Raw genomic sequence first — 25,271 nt, 5'->3', positions numbered from 1 at the left:
CTGCTGGCTCATATTCAGCCAACTGTGGATTTACTCCCTCAGGTCCTTTTCAGCTTTCCAGCCACATATCTCCAGGCCTGTGGCGCTGCATGGGATTGTTGTGGCTCAAGTGCAGAGTCCAGCACTTGGCCTTAATAAATCTCTTACAACTGGCCTCTCTGAATCAATCAGACTGTCAAGTCCCTCTATAGAGTCTGCCCTCATGCAGATCAGCACTCCTATTGAACTTCATATCATTTGCAAACTTACTGAGGATGCACTCGATTCCCACATCTAGATCATTGGTAAAGATATTAAACAGAATCAGGGCATCCTCTTTGCAAATATCTCTTAGGAGGTATCTATAAAACACCTCCACAGTGCCTTTTGCTGCACACTTGCTGCAGGAGAGTTTGTGTAGAGAGGCTCCAAACTTCATTTAATTTATATTCTCATTTAATTTATATACAATCTTTAGTTGGTAAAAATTTGGCCTTTAAAACTGATAGCCCATAATAAAGTTTTCCAAATATTACAGGGGAAGAGGCTAAGAAGTGAGGGGCAATGCTACCGTTTCCAAGCCAAAGACATAACAATCTACTAGTTATCAAGCTTACCTGACTAGAGTTCTAACATCCATGTACTCAGTTTTCATTCATACTACTTTCAGAAACCACTTTCTCAGTTTAGGTGTTTTACAGAATATGACAAAAGTGCTAGTTGAGAAAATAATCTATTCTATATTTGTTGAGAAATTTATCACATGCCATATACACATAAAACTCCCTGAAGGAAAAGAGAGTTTCATCCCCCAACATAATACAGCTGTAAATTTTGAAATCCCATCATCAGTGAGCCGTTGGTTTCAGCTTTACAGAGTAATCTCCAGACTCTTCAACTATTCTGGTTACAGAGAAGTCTCCTCTCATAGATGTACTCTGGTCAAAACTGATGTGAAATGAAGAACTGGAACCAAGGATCTCTCAGACTATTGAGCAAGCAGAAGCTCATTTTGGGACTCGTTTATCACCAGACTGGTTTGCTGGGGAACTAGGGCTCATGTAATTGTGTTTGCAGTCTGTATCAGCAACTTATGAGTCCCTTTGCAAACTCCAACTCAATTTGAAAGGGAAGTCATAAAGCTAATGCAATTTGGACAACCAATAAATCCTGGGCTGACCAGACTAACCTGTCCACTTGCAGGTGAAACTAAGAGAGACCTCCACACCATATTTGTATACTGAGAGCAGTGCACCAGCCAGCCAACACGTGTCCTTTCTCACTAGTCAATTTGCAAACCTCCCAGAAGGTCAGACACAGCTTGGCTTTCTCCTACCCATCACTGAAGTCAAAAGTGGGGCAGCTGCTAAGTGAAGGAAAAGGAAGAGTAAAGAAAAGATGAAAAACTCAAAGGAAATCAGACTGTGGGGACTTTACCAACACATGAACTTGCTCTATAGCAACACAGTCAAAATCCATTCTCATGAGATTTTACTCACACAAACATTTCTGTAATTTCAGTATTACTTCAGTGTATGAAAACAGCACAGGCATTAACAGAATATATTAGCATTATTAAAGCTGTAATTAAAATAAACAAGTGTGCTATATATTCATTCTTCAAACGTTGGAGCAAAATAGAAGGATGCTAGGGATGTTAGTTATAAGCTTCTGTATCACTTAAGGGTACAGCTACAAGTGATTGGAGCAGTTTAAGAAGTTTCCATCTTTCAGACAAAAACCAAAAACTGACTCTGAATAGGCCCAGTCCAATCAAAATCAAAGGAAAATAGGTTTGTGAGTCCAGTCCTTCAGGGGCCTCAGAAATACCAGAAATACTCTCTGATACAGGTAACAACATTTTTATTTTCTTTCAAAGAACTCTACAAGAAAAGTTGAAATGGAAAAGAAAAGCTGGTGTAGAGGTAGGAAGAAAGCTTGAAACCCTGGCTTAATCCAGTTTTCTTTGGAGGGCAGAGGAGGATTTTGCAGGGGTCCAGGTTTCCAAATGTCACTTACCCACAGGACAAATGATTGCTGTCAAGCATAGGTGCCACACTTGGTTCTTTCCTGAAGCCTGATCACTGCAAGGGAAACACTACTGGCTGTTTTCCCTGCTCTTTGCTGTAAGTTGTGACCACAGAAGCTCCCAATGCTCCTTGGAAGGCAGAAAAACTCAAAAGAAACTGCAGTGCATCAATACTGATCCTCCACTTCTCTTACCACCTCTGTGTAGAGCTTCAAATCAAGTGTGATAGAAAAATGGCATATATGGAAGAAGTTAAACTTAGAAGTATGCCTGACAGTCCCTGCACTTCTCCCCATCCTTTCCAATTAAATTGAAATTGCTACTTTATAAAGTTCTCACTGATGTCTGAAATAGTTATATGCTAATGAAGACGGGGGGAAAAAAAAGTTTTTACAGTAGCAGTCATTTTAATTATTTTTAGCTAATGATATTTAAAGTTACAGCTGGTGAAGGTATTTCTGACAGATGAAGGCAAATAACAGGCACATTTATTTTGCTTCTAGGACTTACTTCATGCAAAGAGCATGATTCAGAAAAAAACATGCAGGGTGAATGCAAGCAATCACAAGAGACCATTCATCATTCTGCCTACGTTAGTTTTTATTAATACATTCATAGAGTTGCAACTGTGCTCATTCCACGAGAGAAAAGTTCACAGCAGAGGGGTTAAAGCAGACAACCTTTATCATCGCACTCCAGCTGTTGGTCAGTCTTTTTTATCCACCAGCACGTGTAGCCATTATCAGCTCCATTAACTGTGCCGCTCCTTCCGTGGCACTGGGTGGAAACAACTACATGAAGCAGCTACAGCAAAAAGACACAAGATTACGTGAATCCAGAAAGCTGATGCAGTTCATTTGCTGTTTCTCAAACACCTTCAGCAATCCCCTTTGGTTTCATTGGCATACTACTAATTAAAAGCAAATTACTGTTTTATTTCAGAAAGCAAATAGGAATAAGAATGAGAAATGCAACTTGCTGAAGTGAGAATGGTAACATGCTCTGTTCTCAGCAATTGATGCCTGCAGTAGAAGCTGGCAAGCTACCACCCTTGTGAAGGTTTACACAAATACTTGTCACAACAGTGACAGTGTTGCAATATAGGCAATCGCTCCTTCCCCTTTCTTTATGAGATTCCAGATAGGACTCAAGGTTTAGATGCAAACCCAACACTCTTTTTCTAGTTACTTTGATGAAATCTGTTCTGGCTGATGTTCATGGCCCTTGCTTTTGGCCAAAATTTTCTAACAAATAAATTCCCCCCCACCCCAAGCTCCACAGAGTCTTTCAGGTATGTAAACCCAACCTGAAGTCACCCTTTTGTTTGCAGACACCATCACTGGTGAAAATGCTGGCCAATCTGCAGTTTTACAGAAATACAAGTAATAGAATAACCCAAATCTTAATGTTTCAAAAAAGGGCTTACAAGTTTGTGAGCAGCAGTGCCACTTCAACACACACCCATCTAGAGCTGGGCTATGTCATCATTGCTGTCTGTCTGCTAACACTGTTGTTGCCTTCCTCCCAATCTATAGATAAAAGAGAGTAACACTTGAACAAGCTAAAAATCACTCTGGGCCGAGCTGATACCAGCACTGCTTCTGCTAGGCTGTGCAGAGAAACAAGAAGTAGGGCTTGAGCTACAAAGGGCGATGATAATATTAAGAGCCTGCAATGCAAAAGAGTTATTTACACTGACAATACTGTTTAACATGCAGAAGCCGTACTCAGTGTGAGCTAGTGGGTGTGGTACAGAGAGTTTGCAAAAGCAGAGAGGAACAGCAGAATAACTCCCGTTTTTATATAGTCCTTTGGAAAAGGAACCCTTGACAGCTTTTGAAAACAGCTGCCAGACCACTTACGGAAGAAAGGAGATTCATAGAAGGCTCTTTTTTCTGTAAGGGAAAAGGAATGCATACCAAAAAGTGGGAGATTTCAAAGTACTGCTTAGGGGAGAGAGAAGAAAAAGCCCAGAAATTCAAAACAGAAAACACTGACCTAGCAACACACCAGGATCTATGTTCGATAGGGAGTAGGAAAGAATTGTTCTTACACGAACAGGCATTCAGAGCATGCCACATAAGGAGATGGTGAAGTCGGAGGACACTGTTGGTATGCTCTGCCCCAGGAATATGCAGCATTGCTGTCGCCAGCACTGTATAACTTGATCAAAATGTATTTCGAAAGTTGCTATGAGAAAGAAGGTACGCAAAGAGTCACCTTTCAGAGCAAGCTATTTCTGTTTACATGGAAAACCCTGTCTATGGAAAACACACATCTTTTTTTATTCTGTTGTAGTCTTTTACTCACAAATTTACTTCATCATCAGAACACCTATCAGCTACAGCATATTTCAGAATGTCACCATTACCCACCCTAATATATAGAGATCATACTCAGATCATACCCAAGAATCGCTTGAAGCAGCAGCTAGTGTTTATCAGTATTGATTAACCCAGTGGTGAGTTACAGGTAGACATCTAAAAAACCAGGGCTAATCTTGCACTAGTTATGGAAGCAAAGCTTTCACCAACCAAGTGCTTTTTACGGAAGAAAAGCCAAAAGTCAGGTTTTTTTTTTTCTTTTTTTTAATGAAGTGTTGCTGAAAATCATCACTTGACAGCATTTCTAGTTACAATTTAAAGCAAAAGAAAGAAAATACAAATAACGGTACAAACAATATCAAGCAACAGCCTTTGCAGAAATGGCTTAAAGCAATGGCTATAACTGACCCACAGCTTCTGTATCTTTAGATGATCTCTGAAGGTCCCTCCCAACTCTATTCTATGATTCTATACCATTCTATGATTCTATATACACAAATCTACACATTCCATAAACACAGTGGACTTTTAGTCCACTGATGCACTGTTTAGTATGAGATACTTCAGATTTTACTGTGTATTAGAAGCTTTTGTTTTCTCATACAAATTCATCATACAAGGAATTCAGTAGACATAACTTACAGAGAAATGTTCAGTCACAAGCTGGTGTTTTGTCTTGCTTACCTGCAACAGGGATTTTTACATTGGCTGTCACACATGCTATAACAATTAAGTATAACAAGAAGGACTAAAGTTCTTATTTCAGCTTTTCCTCTGATTTCTCTGCATTTTTAGACTAGTCTCAAACATTTGGTATTTGCACTAACAGTAATTTTCTGGCTAATTATAGAGATTATAACTTCTTGGAAAGTAGCAAATGGAATTACGATGTCAAATCTCCTTTATCTCTTCATGAGATGCCAGGAAGAACCAACTTTGTTACTGATGTAGATTAATCTTCACCCTAAAATGTAAAAAGAAAAGAAAAAAGGAAAAACAAGTTAGTCACAGGCACTCTCACTAAGCTAGTCAGGTTTCAGCTGTCAAGAAAGATAAAAGCTTTTTGAAGTTTATCTAGTACATTAAAATACCCAAAAAGCTTTGATATGAGATTTATTAGCCTTTTGAAAAGCATTAATAGAACACAGATTATTTAACAAACACTTATTATCAGATTATGAAAGCAGACTGTGGGGTTTGTTGCTTTTGTTTGTGGTTGTTCGTTGGTTTGGTTGGGTTTTTTTTTAACGTATAATTACAAAATGTTCTCAGTTAAGTGACAAGTCAATTAAATGCATCCACTTAATTTTTCAGGATTCTACGCACAAAGCATTTAAAAAGATAAGACTTTTTTGCATGTTTATGAAGCTTCCATTACCTGATAAATCCTCATGTTACATTAATCCTTTTGGAGAATGTTAAGTGTACAGTGATCACTCCATCGGCACCGAGTCCAGTCTCATGACACCTTACTGTGAGAGTGTTCTAGCACTGCTGTTCACACCAAATGCTACACAGCACTTTTCGAGGACTCTGGATAGCAGTTTCCAAGAGATACCCACCTTTAACCGGGCAAATCGTTCTAGCTGACCACTAGATTTCCATGTCAAGTGGGAAAGTGAAGCATTTCCAGGTTTACTTCCTTTCTTCAGTGTTTGTGAGGGAGAACCAGCTGCACACACTTGCTGCAGAAGTGGGTGGAAGGCTGTACCCATCTTGTACAAAGAGAAGGTAAGACTAAACCATCCATTTACGGCACTATACGAGACTCCCACTCAAAGGACCTGGTTGTACCACTTCTAGGAGTCACCTCAAAGTGGATGAAGACTGTAAGCATTGGAGTATCTAATGAGCATGCGGAACTACTGAACTTCAACCTCCAGAATAAAGGTCTCCCAAGATCCATCTAAGGCCAGAACATTTATGAGACAGCATGATCTGCTGTGTGATAGAAGTCACAGAACTTTAGCTAATGAATGATTGTTGCTGGGAATTCTACATCTCATAATGACTTACAGCATCTAGGGCAAGCTGGGAAACTGCACTTAGGGTCTCTAAATGTGTCACACGTATTTTGTGTTGCAGGACAAACAAGGAAACTGTTCAAGGTGACGTGGGCTGTAACATGCCTCCTGTCTTATCTGCAGAAAGTACAAAAAACCTGTTGGAACTTGGGCATCCCTATTTGTGCCACAGAGGAGTGCCCAAGTTTGCCAAACACAACCCTGCAATGCCAAGTGCTGGTTAAACCAAGAAGCAGAAGCCACAGTGATAGGGAACAGAGGAAAACTGTTGCTCTTCAGAGTGAGAAATTCCAACTCTCCATTTCCTCCATAAAAGAAAACTTCGAGTAGTTTCTTGTTTGGCATCACAGAAAGTGAAATAAAGAAAGAATGGAGGGAAGAGAGCAAGTGGGGCATTTTTAGTAAGATTAGAACTGCATTTGTCACATTACCTAGTGCTGAGTGGAGCTGTTCTGGCCATGCATATCGTAACTCCTCTGCATGTTTTCTACATCTCCGATTCAGAAACACACTTAAAGAGACTTAAGTACACACAACACATTTCAAATATGTTTAATTACAGTATGTAGTTTACATTTGAAACTACTAAATCTAATTCTAACAAAATATAATATATTGCATTTCTGGCATGATGACATTACAAAATCTAACTTCAAAGTTCACACAGTATAGTTCTGGACATCTATCCTGCCTTTTTTTTTCCCCTCCAGAGAATCCAGAGAAAGGACAGGTAAGCATTCAACAGACAAAAATCTCAAAACATAAGGGTTGTCTTTGTTACTGACTCTCAGGACAAACTACAGTTCAGAGCTTAAAATACAGGGTAGGAAGGAACCCTCATATCCTCCCCATCTCTGCTTCAGTGTTACTTAACTTTTTGGAATAGTTTTCCACGTCTATGCAACGTTTCTAGTAATTGCTAACTAAGTACATGTGTGGACAGTCCAGAGAATAAAACTTAAAACAATGCCTTAAGGATTAATATGTAAGCACTCAGAAGGGAATTCTGAAAACAACTGTGTTGTACACTGAAATGTGGCATGACTAATTCTCAATTGAGATAATGTTAAACAGACCCAATTAGTTCAATAAAAAGACAACAACATTTAGTCTAGCAAAGTCATTTGTTCATATTTATTCTATGAAACAAACAAGAAAATGTATGATTAGAAAGTGTTCCGTGCATTTAATAAAACACAGAGAAAGACATGGTCACAAACAAAACAGACAATAAGTCAGCAAAACGCCCACTGAAAATCCCAAGAGCTCCACTCTCCATGTAGCATTATATAAATGCAAAAAGCATATACAGGAGAAAGAGAGGTCTAAGGGAAGTGGCAGGTTATCTGGGATGAGTAAATGTGACCACAAGACTCTTGCCATCACCTCTCTTACCATAAATGCAAACTAACGCCACTTGTTTTACTTGCTACTAGTTCTTGGCATTATCTTTGGCTGGGAAACCAGGATAGCACAGCAGAAATCATTTTATGTTTCAGTCTGGGAAGATACTAGGACCCAAAACATAGGTACAGAAAGATGGGAGAGCATGATGGGTGGGAGGAGATGGCAGTTGTCCCACTGCTGGAAGCAGGGTGGAGGGACATGCTTTGACTTTCTTACCGGGAGCACGGTGGGTAGGAAATAACATCCTGCACAAGAAATATGGGCAGAAGCAGGCAATGTATCTAGCACCTCTCTGTAAGACTCTCAACAACATAAAAGACATGCTGCATTATAAAAAGATGCTGAGACCAACATCTTTATTTAGATTATAAATTGCAGTACTATAAACCTTCTTACTGAGAGCTTTTGATGCAGTTTCTTCTTCTCGACCTACAATACTCCATTTGGCTTTAGTAAAGCTGTTAACAAGATCCTCCTCTTGCTTCTATTTTACAGAGCCTCTCAGAGTCCCACAGCGGTTACCAAGCACATAACTACCGACCACAAAGCCACTCTAATTCTGGGCTCGAACACAAAAGCAGCCCCCCATCTCTTACTGGGAATGCCCAAAGCTACCATAGCTGTATTTGGGGAATGTGGTGTAGAGAAAGGAAGAACAAGGCTTCGCTTACTGAAACACCTACGACCCCAAAGGCCCCACTCCGCGCAGGCTTAGGAGCACCACAAAGAGTTTCATGTGGGAAGGAGCAAAGGGAAGACAGCAGATGGGGATCCTTCCACCTGCATCTGGGGTTGCATCCACTTCTCTCATAACAGCATTCTTCTGCTAGCTACAGAGTTATCTCTGCTGCAGTGCGGAAGGTTCTGCATTGGCCTCCTGTGAATGATGCACCATGGGGGAAGATTGTTACAGTTACAAACAAGGTTTTCATGCTCTTCTTAAAAACATAAAGCTAGGAATTCCTATTTAAAGCAAACAAAAAAAATAAAGTGTATTTTAACCTGTAGCATGAAGTATTACAAAACTAGTGGATGTGAGACATAGAATTGCCTGTGCTACACCTCAGCTCTGCTCCTTTCCCTGTACATATCAGGAACGTGACTTTGTATTACATAACTTTTTAGGCTTTCAGTCCCCAGAAGAACCTTATTTCATTCCCTGGACAAGTACAGATGAGGCATAAAGAAGACTCCATAGGAAATCACAACTCCAGCATTTCTCACTTCTGAATGCTTGCAGCTAGAATAATGTTTTCTTGATGGAGTTTTTAAAATTCAATTATGTTTTATGTGCCCCATTTACTTTGCATTAGGAAAGCAGAAAATGCTGTAAAAGATTAAGGTCTCAGATCTTCACAGGTTTCCACAGGCCTTGGTGAAACACTAAGATTGAGTCCTCTTTTAAAGTAACTGCCCAGCTTCCTAGCTAGTGTAATTACTGTGTTGTCCATGTAAACATTGCATAGAGTCTTTGTACCACCCACTAAGCTCTTTGTTTCAATCCACTATTTGTGCCCAAAAGCACATCCTTATGTTTCTTCCTACACCACAACCATCCTCCTACACCATAAAAGATGCAACGAAGTAGGAATTAACCATAGGCTGGACACTTACAGGGATTGCTGCTGTTTGCTTCTGTCTTCCCAGCCTTGGCAAGTTTGGTTGAGTTCTGCTGTGCTTTGCCTTGCTCCTCTCCAGTTAGCAGGGCTTTTATTTCAGAGGGGATTTTCCCTTGGTCCATCGCCATGCACCACTGCTTGTACTGAAATATGCAAACACATTAGGCATTAGCAAACTGCCAGGATCACATTAGCAGACAAAACAGAGCTGTAATCTTTACCTTCCGGCATATTCATTTAAGGTTTGAATTTACTGGGCTGAAGCCTCTTACAAAACTGCAGAGCACTAATGAGCCAAGCACGTGTCCCTGGTTGTGTACCTGGCCTCAGTAAATCCTGTTTCAGTCAATAAACTGCTACTCAGTGGCAGTACTAGGCACAATACTGTAATTATTAAACAACATGGAACACTCTGTGCATTTTCTCGCTGCTGGCATGCCAGAATACCGTTCCAGTTCATGGCTTATTAAAAACAAATATTTCACATGACTCTGAGGCTGATTGACTATTAAGAGGTCCTTTCTGCTTGTGCAAGGCACGGTTACAGCACATGTGCCTTATTTCTAGTTTCCTCATCTTAAACTCTTCATCAGCAAACCCCAAAGCACACTGAAAAACCTGTGGTCAGCTGGCTGACTTTCCAGCCAAATCCAGCTCTGTCCCCTGGTGGTGATTAGCCCTACCTACTCAAACTCACAGCAAGGTTCAAGGTAATATCCCCAGACCCAGTGAAACTGCAATAGCAACTCAGCATCACTGAGGAGCTGAGTCTATACTTTCAGGTGAAATATTCTCTTTGGTTTAGGTACATGGTTTAGTGGTGCATGTGGCAGTGCTAGATTTACAGTTGGACTCCATGATCTTAAAGGTCTTTCCAACCAAAATCATTCTGTGGTTCTGTTAGGCAGCTTACTTGGCCAAGACACCCATTTGACGTGCTGAAACACAGGACAGCTGTGCAACCTTCTCCACAGAATATGCTGCAAGAGTCAACCTCACCAATAGAGACAAAAGGCTGTAGGAAGCAAGGGAACACTGCAGATGTACATTCCCCTTTGATATCTTACCTTATTTTAACACATCCTTTTCCACCCTCTACCTCTTTCTACCTCTGTCAGAGGTTTTCCAAAACAAACATTTCAAAGACAACAGACTTGCATGCAATGGCACTTCCTTCGCTTGTTTCCAGTTCAAAACCAGCAGACATCAGGTTCATATTCAACACACAAAGCAGGCAGACAGCTGAATGCATCTGTTACCCACATTTTGATACCTTATGGCTAGCCAAATCCCACTCTCAGTCACACTGATTCTGAGAACAAATGTCCACAAGGACAGGTCCCAAATAATACTGAGAGTTAGGTTAAATGATAGTTTCTTACCATTTCAAGCTCTTCTCTGAGAGCGCAGATGGCTCGCTCTCTGCTCGAAACCAGCTCTTCCAGGTACTGGTATCTCAGCTTCTTCCTGGCCCTGCACTCTCTCGCACTCTGACGACTTCTTTCAAGTTTTGCCTTCAAGTCTATTTTGGCTGGTTTACGACCTCGCTTGCCTGGTTTCTTTACCTTGCCTCCAATCACCTGGAAAGGAAAGATATAACAAAGACCCTGTTCTGCAAAGGTAACATTGTAACCATGTCGGTGTGTCTACCAGGTATCTCAAGTAGAAAGTCTTGCATAGACTTTCACTGATTCTGGAGCAACGCCGGAAATACAGGGGCTGACAGATGAAGTTTTCAGTGATGGCTTCAAAAACAAAAGGGAGGGACATGATTTCATAGACACATTGGTGCTTAAGCAGTCCTATTGTAAATGCTAACAATCTGATTTGGAGGAGCTCCACAGAACAGTTGGCAGGCACCTGTGGAGGACGTTTGGTCCAACCTCTCCTGCTCAAGCAGGGCCATGTCCAGACAGCTTTTTAGTATCTCCAAGGTGGGAGACTCCATGAGCTCTCTGGACAACCTCTGCCAGTGCTCAGTCAGCCTCACAGTAAAAAAAACATTTCCTGTGTTCCAGTTTGTACCCACTGCCTCTGGCCCTGACACCGGGTATCAACAAAGAGAGTTTCTCTCTATCTTCTTTATATCCTCCTCTTCAGGTATTTGTATATACTGATAAGATCTCCCAAGCCTTCTCTTCTCCAGGCTAGATGGTTCCAGCCTTCTCAGCTTTTTTTTCATAGGAGAGATGCTCCAGTCCCTTTATCATCTTAGTGGCATTTTGCTGCACTTCCTCCTGTGGCTCCACTCTCTCTTGTAGTAGGGAGCCCAGAACTGGACACATTACTTCAGATATCTAGGAGGATATCTGAGACACTGAGAAAACAGAGACAACTGTCAATTTGTGGTGAAACTGTTTTAATATTACCAACAACCCCTGCCCTACTACTTGCCAGCTCAAGAAATATTATATTATGGAGTTTAACACTTGAATTTGGAAGGTAAAAAAACCAACCTCTATGACAATATATATTGATCATCTTAAAGGTCTTTTCCTACTTAAATTATTTTGTGAATCTGCAAATATAACCCAAAACTTCATTTTGCTGCACTAAAACAACCTACTCTAAAGATTAAATTTGTCCGAATTATTCACTAGCAATATGAACTTTCTGAGTCCAAATTTCTTCAAAGGAATGTGAGGATTTTTACTAAACAGGGAACTCAGTTACCCCTAGTCCTACCTCTGCTGCCTCTGTTCTAGTTGTGCCTAACCACTCTGGTCATGTTAACCTTTAAAACATTATTACACAGCCCGCAAAATTGTCTCCTCACACCTCCTCATGCAACCAGTCCCAGTGTTCAACTCTCCCAGTGCCTAATTTAGATCTCCCTTGGAGAAGCATAACCCCTCATTTCTTGTTGGATGGAATGCAGATTCTGCAATAATTTTCCACTCTTTTTAGAGGCCTTTTTACAGATCTGAAAGCTTGCTTCCTCAGTGTTTACGCTTCCCCACCCAAATATTTTACTCTTAACATGAACGCATGGCATAAGAAAGTCTTAAATATGGCCACAAACTTAGTACGTTGGTCATTGGGTAGTAGTTATCCTGTAAGCACTACGTCAGCCACACACCCCACCTCTCCTCTGAAGTGAGGAGTTCTCTTTATTTGCATTCTGACCACAGTGTTTGAATGGAGGAGGTGTGGAGAAACACACCTAACACACACTCGTACATGCAAGAATCTCACTGCTGGCTTAGTGGTCCACCATACTGTACACAGATGGGACTTTTTGTAATAGGCAGTGTTCAAAATACCAGAGTTCATAATAAAAAAGGCACTTCTTCCTGTTTGATGCTACAAAATAAGAGTCAGCTTTGACATTCAAAGGAATCACTTGTTCTACAAACTTAGCAGGCTGCAATAAAAACAATAACATAGTGAACTGATGTACTAGAATGAAGAAAAAGAAAAGATTACACAATCGAGCCTATTCTTCTTTGGAAAGCGAGTCAACAATCACATGCCAACATAATCCTACCCTCTCCTAATTTATTCAGGAGTAGCTGCCTACCACAAGCAAATGAAGGAAGAGAGAGTACTTAATGGACATCTAATAATAATGAAACAAACACAATACATTCAGAAAAGCAAACAAAAAGAGTCAAGCTTTGTTTACATTTGAACTGTTGAATACAGTTTGAATAATCCATTCATTCCATCAAGGTGCTCTCCTTAAGATCTTCTAGTTCAGATACTATATTCACCAAAGTAGAATAAAACCAGCCAGCCATGGCCAAGGCAGTTCTTTCCTTTTGGGCATGACAAGCATGGCTCAGTCCTCTTGTCGAACTACACTCATATTTATGTGTGGTGTGATTTAAACTTCTAGTTCAGCAGGAGTTAGAAATCCACATAGTCTTCCCACGAGGGGCTGTCCAGAGTCACATTTGCTATCTATTAATACATACACTCAAAAGACTTCTAGATATTACATTACACACTACAGTCCAAGTACTTCAGCTCTCTTTCAGCGCCTGAGGCTTTTTGGTGCCAATTGAAGGTAGTTTAATGCAAATCTTCTAATTCAAAAGCAAGACAAGGTCTTGTAGAGATACACACTCCAGCTCTCAAAAAAAAAAAAAAAAAAAGAAATTAAAAAAGCCTTTGTCACTCTGAGCTCTGAACCTTTAGAAGACTGAGCTACTGCTCAAGGTCTGGAGTCTAAGCACACTACATTCTACCATACGAACAAAACAGTAACTAGTGTTAAGTCTTACACAGGAGCACATCACCACCGTGTCCTTTCACCAGAACCTCAGGCAGGTGAATAGTTACTACCACAACTACTGTTATTACCATTTCTGACAACCAGCATGTTAATACTAATGGCAAATTGCACCCAATCTTTCTGCAGCCAGTGTCTCAGGCAGGCAGGCAGGCACTGGCAACAAAATTCCCTCACAAGCAGCATAGCTTCACAGCAGTTGAATCCACCCAAACACCACAATCTCACAAAATCGTTTCTTTTTAAGGACATAGTATTTTGTATATGCAGCTGGTGCCTTTTTTAAAGTAGAAGTTACATCAGTACAGAAAACATACAGAGGGCAAGGGAGAGTGAATCCTTAAGACAGTAAGATACACATACAAACTGTGTTTAAAGGCACGTCTTTATGGACAGTCCTAGAGGGGTGAACATAAAGTAGTTAAAAGCACTTTGTAGTTTGCAAGGAAATTGGACATTGGTGTAGATTGCTTTGCACAGTGAAATCCTGGATACACTTTGTCAATTAACTGCTTTCCTTTTCTTCACTCTAGAGAGCTTTTTACGGATAGGTGTACTAATTGCTCTCTCTCCCCCAAGATCTTTTACCACTGCAGCAGCTCTCTTGGGGAAGGAAAAAGGCTTGTACCCTTTTGGGTCACTGCTTGCCAATGCTCTGACCACCAAGACTACGGAAATAATGAAAAACTTCCTTCCCTTTTAATTCTGACTTTAAGCAATAAGATCTTAATAATCTGCCTTAACACAATTCCAAAAGACTGATACTATCTTCATGGCTCCAGAACTGGAGTTCACCATACAATTAGGCCTAACTCCGCAGAGCTAGTTTGGCAAGCTATTTAATCCTGCATCCCTAACAGTTTTTCCTTAACAGTATTTAGAGGTTCCTGCTGTAACCTTTGGCAACCCATCTGGGGAAAAAGGGGCCTGATAAATCCTTTGCCACCATTCCACATTACCATATCTCCTTGGCTTCTAATCATGTTTGCCTACTCAGTTGCTATGCTGATGTGACAGAAAGAAGACAAAGCAGAAGTGCCAGTTGATGTTGAGCATGGCAGTAGACCAAGAAAAAAAAAAAATCAACAAACAAAACTAAGCAAGCAAACATTTCTTATTCCCTTTGTATTGCTCCAGAACTTATAAAGGGATGTGATCTATTATCACTCAGCAGTGGGGATTTGGTGCTTATTTTTTCCAGTGAGTCACATGCAGTCAAGACCCTGCACAACATGAATTATAATATTTAACACAGAAATATTGGTAATTACATGCATTTTTCAGAAATCTAACCAAGCCCCTACTTCAGTTCACTAACATCTTCAGGAAATAGGAAAACACACCATTCTTGCCAGACATCAGTGTTCAAGTACAAAATCATTTGACCTGGAATTGGAAATGGCAGCAATTACTTGCCCTGGATTTTTTTATTAGAGGGATTCATCAGCGGATCTCTAGAGAAGCAGTGTCAGATTGTGTGATTGAGAGGCTCTCCTTAGGAAGGGGATACATATATAATATGGCTACTAGTATTCACATCCCTGAGGAACTGAGTCATTTGGACAGAAGATTGTGATAAATCTGGCCTCATCATGACACCTGCAGGTTCTGAAGCATTTGGCAGGTTAAAACATTATCTGAAGCACTCTTCAGCACCACTGACCAGCAATGCTGATCATATTGACCTGTTCAGCATCTTCCATCAGCTCTCAGTTCATTCACAGACAAACAAGTAGCTCTTAAGTTCTCCATCAACCAGTATTGAGATCCAGCTCAAGAAAACATCTTAAGTACTCTTTGTTGCAACAGTAGCTGAACGTGTAGGTCTGCAGAATTTAATTTAGCGTGAAGCAATGATCATCTACTTCTGTATAAAACTGTAAAAACGATTAGCAATAAATAAAACCTAAGCACTGCATTCATTATCATAAAGGGGGAAAGAAACTATTCAAGCTTGCAAACATTTTTCTCAAAATTAGTAATCAAATGAAGTCAGTCACAAGTCTCCTGCCATTCATAGCTGCAGTATAAAACCCAGACAGAAGGAATGGTAGTTATTTTTCCACTTTATAACATTTTATATGCTTAACACAAATTATTTAGTTAACTTTTTCTGGGAGACATTTAATAATGATCAAGAAAAGGTAAGATAATGTTTAGTGAGCAAACATTTTTTAAATCTTAAGCAGATATGTCAATAGAAATTAATCTTAAAACACTATAATCATGAAAAGTGATTATGGTACTAGGAATGTAACCCTTAGCACAGATGTGTGAAGAAGACTTTATCTTAGACTTGTTAGTTTAAAAAAAAGCACAAGCTAGGAATGAATATCAAACTTTCAACAAAGTGTTAGCCAGACATTCACAAGATGGGTAGGCATTTAGGGCAGGAATCACTACAGAGTGCAGTCACCCAGATGCCACCTTACCACTCAGCAGGTGAGAGTCCTCCCCTTTCCCCCAGGAAAGACTCACAGCCTGATGTGTGGAAGTGCATCCACCAACACACCACATGTGTTTTCCCAGTTTGTACTAACAACACCAGGCACTGCTTCAAACCTATCTCAGTCAGAGCTCAAAACAGGAAACACGGATGGTCAACTAATGCTACCACATACACCCTTCTAGACCACTGCAACAATGAAATAAAACTCTTCTAGGTATTCTATAGGGTTTAAGCTCATCCCTTTTACTCACTCATTAGAAACATGAGGAAGCAGACAAATCATCTGAGTGATGCTGAGCAGAGACTTGTTAAAATATCTGATGATTTGAAATTGGCCATCTCAAACAATAACTGAACTTATTTCGGTTTGATATTTCCAAGGAAGCAGCAATGAAAACTTTACATGCAGACATGGTCCTAGGTGGAAGACTTTTCCAGCGCTTTGCAAACCTGCATACTCTGAAAAAGCCCTGAAGGGTGAAAACACAGTAATCCACGCCCTTAAAAACTGAGTTCATTATGAAAACAGATCTTGTACTTTGCTCTCCACAGTAGCTCTCAGTCCCTGCTGTGGCATTCAAAGCATTCCTCAGAGTCGATTCCAGGATCACCCGGGAGATCACTCCTCTCTCTGTGATCCCAGTCATCCACAACAGTGAGGGTCACAAGCAGAGACAGACTACAGGACATCTCATGAATGAACACCCATCAAGCTCTATTTTATGTACAAGATTTCCCATCTGTCTTGCTCCCATGCTCTCTCCAAGAGATGACCACATTCCCATTAATTATGACTTGGAGCAAAGTTCCCTCAGCATCACGACTGGCTATTCGATGTTCCAAAGCAGTGGAGAAAGCAGTGCAACTCCTTGGGTAGAGCCTTTTTTACCCTGCCCTAACTTCAAGTACTCCCTCAAAATGGAAAGGCTGTATGAACATCAGGGCAAAACATCAATGGATGCTAAATCCATAAATATAAGTGTCTCATATGAACAGAGGCCCAGTTTTTCAAATTCAGTTACTGCTTTAACTGACCTTTACCCTTTCACACTGACCATATCTATTTCAAGGCCTTTTTTTCACTTCCCACATTGCAAGTCTGTAGATGTTTACAAATACTCAGACCTCAAGAGCAACGTCCTTGGTCCGATGGCCCATGGCCCTAGGACCAGCCGAATGGAGAGCAAACACTCTGGGCTGCAGTCTCGGCTTTCAAACAGCGACAGTTTCTTTTACAAGTATAAACTAATTTGTTTCTTTATTTAAAGGATGCAGCAATTTATTTACAAGCAAAAGAAAGCCAAGGACCAAGAACCAACCTGTTCAAAGTTGTGAAGCTAACGTGGAATTAAAACAAGGGCAAAAGACAGAGATCTACTCTTCTAAAAATCTCAAGAGTGGACTGTTAATTTATTGTCATCAGAATTGAGTAACAGAAGGTCTTCCTAAGCCTGCTTTTTTTACCTTCTTTTGTATATCCAACTCATTTAAGTAGCTGCTTTGAACTAGCAAGGCACTTAAAAAAGCTGTTGGATGTATTTCACTAAATTTTCATCACTGTTCAAAAAAAGCAATCAATTACTACATTCCACTGCTAAGATAGTATGATGCTTTGTGTATTTTTTTTCAAAACAACACCACTTTAAATTTAAAAATACCATTTAAAATATAACATTTGTCTACAAAATGCAGTCAATCTATTCATCCATATTTTAGCTCAGTTCAAACTATTTTTTAATAAAAATACATCTCATCTAAACTTTTTGAAAACTAAAGCTATCTTTTCCTTATAGGACAAGAATATCTGTAGTAAAAAAGGGCAACCCCAGCCTTTGCTGTTATTGGTTTGGTTTTTTTCTGCTTGTTTTTAATTTCACTGGAATAACAAAAGTGATCTAACATTAAGAACTTTTTTTATTTCTACCCATAAACTGAGAAGTCAATTACAGAAGTACTGACAGGCTGTAACCTATACAAACTTCTGTAATTAATACAAAATATTGCAATTAGCTCTTTAGAACTGTATTTTAATGGTTACCAATATGGGTTATTTATCAATACAAGTGTGAAAAATACCTGTACTCTACACCTCCACTTCCCAATGTATATGATAAATATATAATGAGTTATACATAGTCCTTTAAACTAAGTAATTTCACAAATAAAAGCTGAAATCACACTGACAGAATTTCTCCTTTTTCCTGTGTCTAAATGCTTCAGAGGTACATAGGCATTATTTTGAGAGAGATTGATTGCTAAGGAACAGCTACATCACTAACCTCTTCCCCTTACAAAACCAACAGCTCAAACCACAGCCAAGAAGCAGCAAGGCCAGTATCAGAACAAGCTAGTTTCAGAGCAGCTCTATAGAAGAGAGAAGAGAAAGTCACATTTTGGGTTTGTTTGGAGGGTTTTGTGAGAATAATTTATGAACAGTCTTTAAAATCGGAAAATGAAAGTTTTCTAGATCTGACATTTAGATATCTTTCACTTTATTTCTTACTGTTTCCTCCCCATTTTGAGAAACATGTTACAATGAACTATTTTTTCTAATACTCTCCTAAACCAAGTAAGGCTAAACTGAAAGGCACTAAGAATTAGGGAAAACATTACAAGCTGCAAGCTCAATTCTAAATTCATTATGTCACACAGATGAAGAAAAACACCCAACTTGGGTGGATGCAGCTATAGAATAATTACTTAACTAAATTACATTAGTAGGGATCTGTTTTTTATAGGGAAATTCCTTTCATAGTCACACTCCTTCAATTCACAGATAAGTCTCTCCTATCATATTGGTCAAATCTCAACAAAGAGTGACCCAGTGGAACTTTCAGAAGATTTCAAGTACTTCCTGGCTCAAGCTATAAGACTGTAGTAGCTATAAAATGAAGTATAAATAGTGCTTGCTCACCCTAACATAGCAACATGCAACAGGAAGAGCTCTCACAAAGTATATGAGATCTCTTGAATGGAGCCATCAAACCCTTAGGACAACGTGCAGCCCCACGAACTTGGTCTGGAAGGAACCACAGCCCTTGAAAATAACTACAGTGAAGACTTTCAGAGCAGCAGACGCTTACTGACTACACCAGCTCTTTTCAGTAAAAGGCATGAGGATTCTATATAACCCAAGATTACTACCTAACAAAAAAAGAACTGTCCAGGTGACAAAGACTTTCAAAGTTTTTGTTAGGTACAGTAACACCCCGTAGTTCTGGGCAGTACGCTTTTCAGTGCCATTGTCCTCACAAGTATCTTAGCATTAAGCATTCAATAAAAACATCACAACAGAAAACTGTACTTGAGACTGAAGATAAGAAGAGCTCTCTGCCTTTTTTCTCTTCTCCTAGCCCCGCCCCCTTCACTCAACATCAATTTTTCCAAGAAAAAAAGAGCAAAGACCTGTCTTACTGACTGGATGAAAAGATTTCATTTACTCAGTGAATGCTACCTAAAATGCTTCAGAAAAAAAAAAAACAAAACAGATTATCAGAACTCCATAAAGTACAACAGTAGATCAAAAATTAGTTTTTAAATGAAAAATCTGGAAGTTAATTCTGACATAGGAGAAAGAAAGAGTTCTTATCACTAAAAGAAATAATGATCCACTAATCCTCATGAACTGTATATGCCTCTGAAATGAAATGTTCTGGATCTTCTAAACCATTGCCCTGATTATATAAATTTTCATGCAGTTGTCACAGTTGTGAGCAGTTGGTTGACATCTGTGATGCAGATTCCGCCCCTCCTCCTTTGAAGCTTTCAGATGAGGCCTCAATAAAGCAAACAGTACACACGTTAAATCGGCAAATCATTGTGAACTTTTCACGTATTTGCAATCAATTCTGTGGATTCCCTGTATTGCCAAATAATTTATCACTTCCAAGTTTCTTAGATTTGTTCCCTGAGAAACCACCTTTTTTTTTTTTTTCTCCTTTGAATGAAGGTGAATCAGCACAGCCAGGGTGATTTTGTTTTAGTAAGCTTCCAGTACAAGGGAAAACAGGTAGCTTGAGAACAGATAAAGTATAACAGGCACATGACTATCATACAACTAGTTTTTAATACTCAAGCCAATATCAGAATTTATTACAAGTCTGCAGATGTCTGCCTCACAGACTATCTCATGCACCATTTCACTTAGCTTGCTCCTGGTGACTTAAGCTATGCTCAGCACAAAACCCAGGATACTACCATAATCATCACTCTTGTGAGCTGAAATACCCAAACTCAACCAGAAGCTTCAGCTACGAAACACTGCACTGAGTGGACATAGTAGTTACTTTCTCAGTCCTCACACAGGCCCTGTAGGTTCTGCTTTTAGAGGCACACTGGTGCAAACATGCAGAGGAGATGTTCCTTGTGCATCTTCTGATGTCCTGCTCTGCTTAAATGGAAAACCTGTACCTTCAGGGATGTCATTGTGCTGTTCTCATACAAACATACAGGGAGAATGGAAGCACCAGAGCCCATTATAAGGCTGCAACCCAAGCTCGTACCTCAATACCTTAACATTTGTCCACACCTGCTACCTATATAGAAATTCAGAGTGCTATTGGAGCATGATCCACCACACCAGTCCATACCACGAGCCACTATCCAGCCTTTGGTCTATTCCTAGCGCTTCAAGGAAAAGTCACGAGCAGTATCCTAGTGCTGCACTCCACTGTGGGCAGCAAGCAAGGATAATGTAATAGGCAACTCCTCCTTCCAAGGGTTTTCAAGAGAAGACTTCAGAGTTAACTTTGACAGCCTTTGGCGAGAGCACTCAGTTCACTCCTAGTTCCCTGTCTGCGAACCGTCATGAGGCTTTGTTGGGGTTAACATTACACACTCGCATACCGCTCGGAGCGTGAGCCCACCGGGTCCAGACGCTGCAGGATTACCTGCCCTCCCAGCACCGCCTCACCAGCTGCCCTCGGCTCCAAACCATCCGCTGCCCCCAGGCAGGCCCCCGCGCCCCTTACCTTGCTGTCATCCATGTGTGCCGCCAGCCCCGGCCCCGCACCGTCACAGCCCCTGCACGGGGAGCGCACCGGAGCGGACACCTGCACTCAGAACCCCCCGGCGCGACCCGCGGCCGCCGCCATCACCCGCCGCCCTGTTTGTTTACAGCCACCGGCCCCTCCCCGCCGCTGGGCGGGTGGGGGCGCGGCGGCGGAGCGGCGCGCGCTGGGAACAGCAGCCTTGGCCGGCTCCGCCGCCATTGGCGGCTGCCGAGGTGGGGGCAGGAAGAACTACAACTCCCAGCGGGCTACTCGGGGGGTGAGGTGAGGCTCTGCGCGGCGATTGGGCCTCGCCCTGCTGGGCGAGAAAACTACACTTCCCAGAGGCGCCTTCCGGCCTCGCCATGGGCGGGCTGCTCCGCCTCTGCCTCGGCGGCGAGGGCCGAGCGGGTGGGCTCGCGCGAGGCTTTTGACGGCGGTGGATGTCTTCATGTGCTTCTTGTCTTCTATGTGGGCAGCTGTCCATTCTAACTCACATGGGCTCTCTTGAGCTCAGAGCGTAAATTTTAACCCCAGTCTTCCTTGTCGCTGCTGTGACCACCGTCAGTACCTTCTCCTCCATGTCCAAGCCAGCCGGCCTGCCTAACTGCCTCCCTGCCGTGCAATAGCCTCTGGTGATTGTGACCGAGCTGTAAGGTTCCAGTTGAGCAGCTGTGTAACGGCTTGAGTACTGAAAAAACCCTTTCCCCACCATTTTTTTTTTAATCTGCTGTTGTTTTCCTCACTTTGCCTTTTGAGTTCTCGAAGACACAACTGAGAGTTCCTGGTCGCTTGGTCTCTCTGTAGCGTACAGGGTCTCAGTTCCCAAACCATCCCAAGTCTGAAGAAGTCTAAGAATACCAAGTTTCCTTTATCACGTTGACACGTACCAGGAAAGGTTAATATCAAAGGCTTTTGAGGCAAAGCCAACGTGTACATGTGTGCCCCCACCCCCCGCCCCTTTCCCTTGAAATTAGGTCCCTGCATGCTCAAAAGATGTGCATATGTCAGCGAACGACTCTGTAAACATGGTCTGTGTTTCAGTTTCAGAGTGAAACCTGAAGCTAGGCATGTTTCATGTTGCTGCATGTTTCTTTTTACTCATGTAACTCTATTCACAAGAGTTTCCCATGACTTAATCTCTCTTACATGCAATTGTTAGGGCTAAAGGCTTTGTCATGGGATTTTCCCCCTGAATCACAGACCTTCTTTTAGGAGGGATATGCTTTCTGGATGGCAGAGACAAAGCACTTTTAGAAGCTTTTATTTTTTCTGTAAGCTTACATGCTTTTCAGTTGTAGAAGACAAAGCAGTTTGCAAACTGCCTCCTATTTGTCCATCCAAAACCAGTATATCAGTTCTTGTAACTCTGCCCTGATATAAAAAAGAAATATTTTTTTAAAAAAAAAAAAGCTGGAATGATCATCAAGTTAAGCAAAGATACATCAGCTAATAAAGTGGAAGGAATAGCTCACTATGAGCTCGCCTAGCTTGTCTGTTGAGATCCCCTCCCCCATCTTTTTCTTGAAATTTTTGAAAAAGGTGGTAAGGTGCCTTGCACCACCTTTGGCACTATCCTGGGGCCATAAAGCTGGCTCTAAAAGCCAGTTGGGGGTTTCCCTGGTGAAGGGAAATATTGAGTGGCAAAGAGCCAACATAGCTCACTTAGGCAACCCTCTATTGCAACATGAGCGGAGGAAGGAGATTAGACAGTGCCCTGATGCTGATTCAGAAAGGCCACAGTCCTTTTAACTAGCAAGTTAAAGCTACAGATGCATCTTTTCCTTCCACTAGATTACCCCACACTGCCTATTCTGCTTTATATCACTTCAGAAGCAGAGCTTTCAGCTTCTGACCAGGATAAGCACAAGTTCTCTGCCTAAACACTTGAGACCTTCTTTCTGTACTTTAGAATAGAACAACTGAAAATATGCATATCAGTCTGCTTTTCTACTATGGCTATGCTGTCCTCCTGGATGAATACAAACATGCAAGTTCAATGGGTGTTTGTCAGAAGGAAGAGTTGTGAAGGGAATTGAATATTATGTACGTGCACATACATAGTGCATGAGCTTATGATGTTTTAAACTGATTTTAACAGCTCTAAGAACAAGTGAACTCATGGGGTTTACGGCCACATGACACTGTAAAGCAGACAGTTCATCAGGTTCAAGAAAAGGATTAGACAGAGGTACTAAAGAGGTACTAAAGGGATGTATTCTCCCCCATCCTTAATCTAACAGTTTGGGATACTGTGGATATATGAGGAACAGAGTGCAGAAAAAGACCAAGTTCCTCCTGCCACTCCCAGAGACAGAATACTGAACTAAATGGTCTGACCCAGAGGGACTTTTCTTTTTTTCATGTTATCTAACTGGTCACTGCTTTGATCGCCAAAGACTCGCAAAGGAATTAAGATTTTTAAGTAGAACTTCCTTGCTTAAAGCAAAGGCAGACGATCTGTGTACTAGACCAACTTGTCCTCACTAACTGCAGATTACTATTTTTCCTAGTAATTAATCATTCATAAGTGATCCTTGAGACATCCTGATGGTTTTATTGCTAAGCCATTGTTATGCACACCAAGGAAACACTACCTTGTATTAAACTCAGTTTCACAAATTGTCTTATGCAGTAACTATTGCCACTTTCCTGCTCAAATGAATTATATTTATTAAAATAAAGGTTGTGCTTCTGAGATGTAGAGAGACTTTGAGGTACATAAATAAACCAGGTTCAGTGATTGGGCAATAGTTTAAAAATGATTATATATGTCAGTGTGACTAAAAAAGAGATATAATAGAGTGGTTTTGTACCATGTGCTTGTATTTGCAGTCGTGTCAACACATCCCAAAGAGGTGTTTATTCTCTCTAGAACTGTCAGTATTTTAATCTCGGCAAATGGAAATCTATTCCTCTAAAAGCTGGCCTGAAATAGGAATAAATCTTGCAAACTGTGGTATCAAGACTCAGTATTTTGCTGAAATTTCTCCACTGTCCAATTTTGAAGTCTTTGCAGATTCAGAGCATTTGAGGTGAGTTCATTCATGAATAAGAAAAAAGGATGCAGTTAAGATACTTTCCTCTTTGTCTTCCAAATGTAACAAAATGCCAGTTGCTTTAATAGAGATGCTGCCTTATTTGCCGTAGGAGAAAGACTGGGCAAGAACAGCCTGTCTTGGGTTGTGGGGTTTTTTTGGTTTTTTTTTTTTTGTGGAACCAATAAAGACATTTAATTTTCCTGTAGCCTTTAATCTGATCACAGAATCACAGAATCTTAAGGACTGGAAGGGACCTCAAAAGACCATCTAGTCCAACCCTTCTGCCAGAGCAGGAAAACCTAGAGTAGGTCCACAGCAACTCATCCAGGAGTGTTTTGAGTGTCGTCAGAGAAGGAGACTCAACAACCCATCTGGGCAGTCTGTTCCAGTGACCTGCCACCCTCGCAGTGAAGAAATTCTTCCTTGTATTTCTTTGGAACCTCTTATATTCCAGCTTATACCCATTGCCCCTTGTCCTAACGTTGGACATCACTGAGAACAGCCTGTCTCCATCCTCCTGACACTTGTCCTTTATGTATTTGTAAACATTAATGACTCAGACTCCTCCAAGCTGAAGAGCCTCAGCTCTCTCAGCCTTTCATCATGAGGAAGATGCTTCACTCCATCATCTTTGTGGCCCTGTGCTGAACTCTTTCCAGCAGCTCCCTGTCCTTCTAGAACTGAGGGGCTCAGAACTGGACACAATATTCCAGATGTGGTCTCACAAAGGCATAGTAGAGGGGGAGGAAACCCTCTCTTGATCTACTGCCCACAGCCCTTCTAATACACCCCAGGATGCCATTGGCCTTCTTGGCCACAAGGGCACATTGCTGGCTCGTGCTCATCGTGCTGTCCACCAGCACCCACAGGTCCCTTTCCCCTACACTACTAACAGCTCATTCCCCAGCCTAAACTGGTACATGGGGTTATTCTTTCCGAGATGCAAGACTCTACACTTGCCCTTGTTGAATTTCATTAGGTTTCTCCCTGCCCAACTCTCCAGCCTTTCCAGGTTGATACACAAGAAACTTTTCTAGAAATGCAAGAAGAAACTCTCTGGCTTTCAGTCTTTAGACTCTGTTGATAATGAGTCAGAGAACAACCTCATCTTGTCATTTATATCCATCAGTTCAATTATTTGTCACTGGGACTGAAAAAAAAAGATTATTTACATAAT

At 41.0% G+C, this 25,271-nt stretch overlaps 1 protein-coding gene across 3 annotated transcripts; it reads right to left on the bottom strand.

The window, feature by feature from the left end:
• Nucleotides 1-4,620: 4,620 nt before the first annotated feature.
• On the bottom strand, nucleotides 4,621-21,284 carry CREBL2 (cAMP responsive element binding protein like 2). 3 transcript variants are annotated; one of them, XM_062007248.1, is made up of 4 exons: nucleotides 21,036-21,284; nucleotides 10,765-10,962; nucleotides 9,378-9,525; nucleotides 4,621-5,296 (listed from the first exon to the last, which is right to left on the bottom strand). In XM_062007248.1, exons 1-4 carry the CDS (start codon nucleotides 21,048-21,050, stop codon nucleotides 5,292-5,294), a joined length of 366 nt encoding a protein of 121 aa, XP_061863232.1. In that variant the 5' UTR covers nucleotides 21,051-21,284; the 3' UTR covers nucleotides 4,621-5,291. The 3 variants fall into 3 exon arrangements, with proteins under 3 accessions (XP_061863232.1, XP_061863241.1, XP_061863248.1); XM_062007257.1 differs by lacking the exon at nucleotides 4,621-5,296 and adding an exon at nucleotides 7,462-8,640; XM_062007264.1 differs by lacking the exon at nucleotides 4,621-5,296 and adding an exon at nucleotides 8,645-8,726.
• Between the last annotated feature and the right edge of the window lie 3,987 nt (nucleotides 21,285-25,271).

This window comes from Colius striatus, chromosome 1, assembly GCF_028858725.1.
Source record: "Colius striatus isolate bColStr4 chromosome 1, bColStr4.1.hap1, whole genome shotgun sequence".
Lineage (NCBI taxonomy): Eukaryota > Metazoa > Chordata > Aves > Coliiformes > Coliidae > Colius > Colius striatus.
The sequence above is the reverse complement of the archived record's forward strand: the minus strand, read 5'-3'. Positions and strand labels throughout refer to the sequence as shown.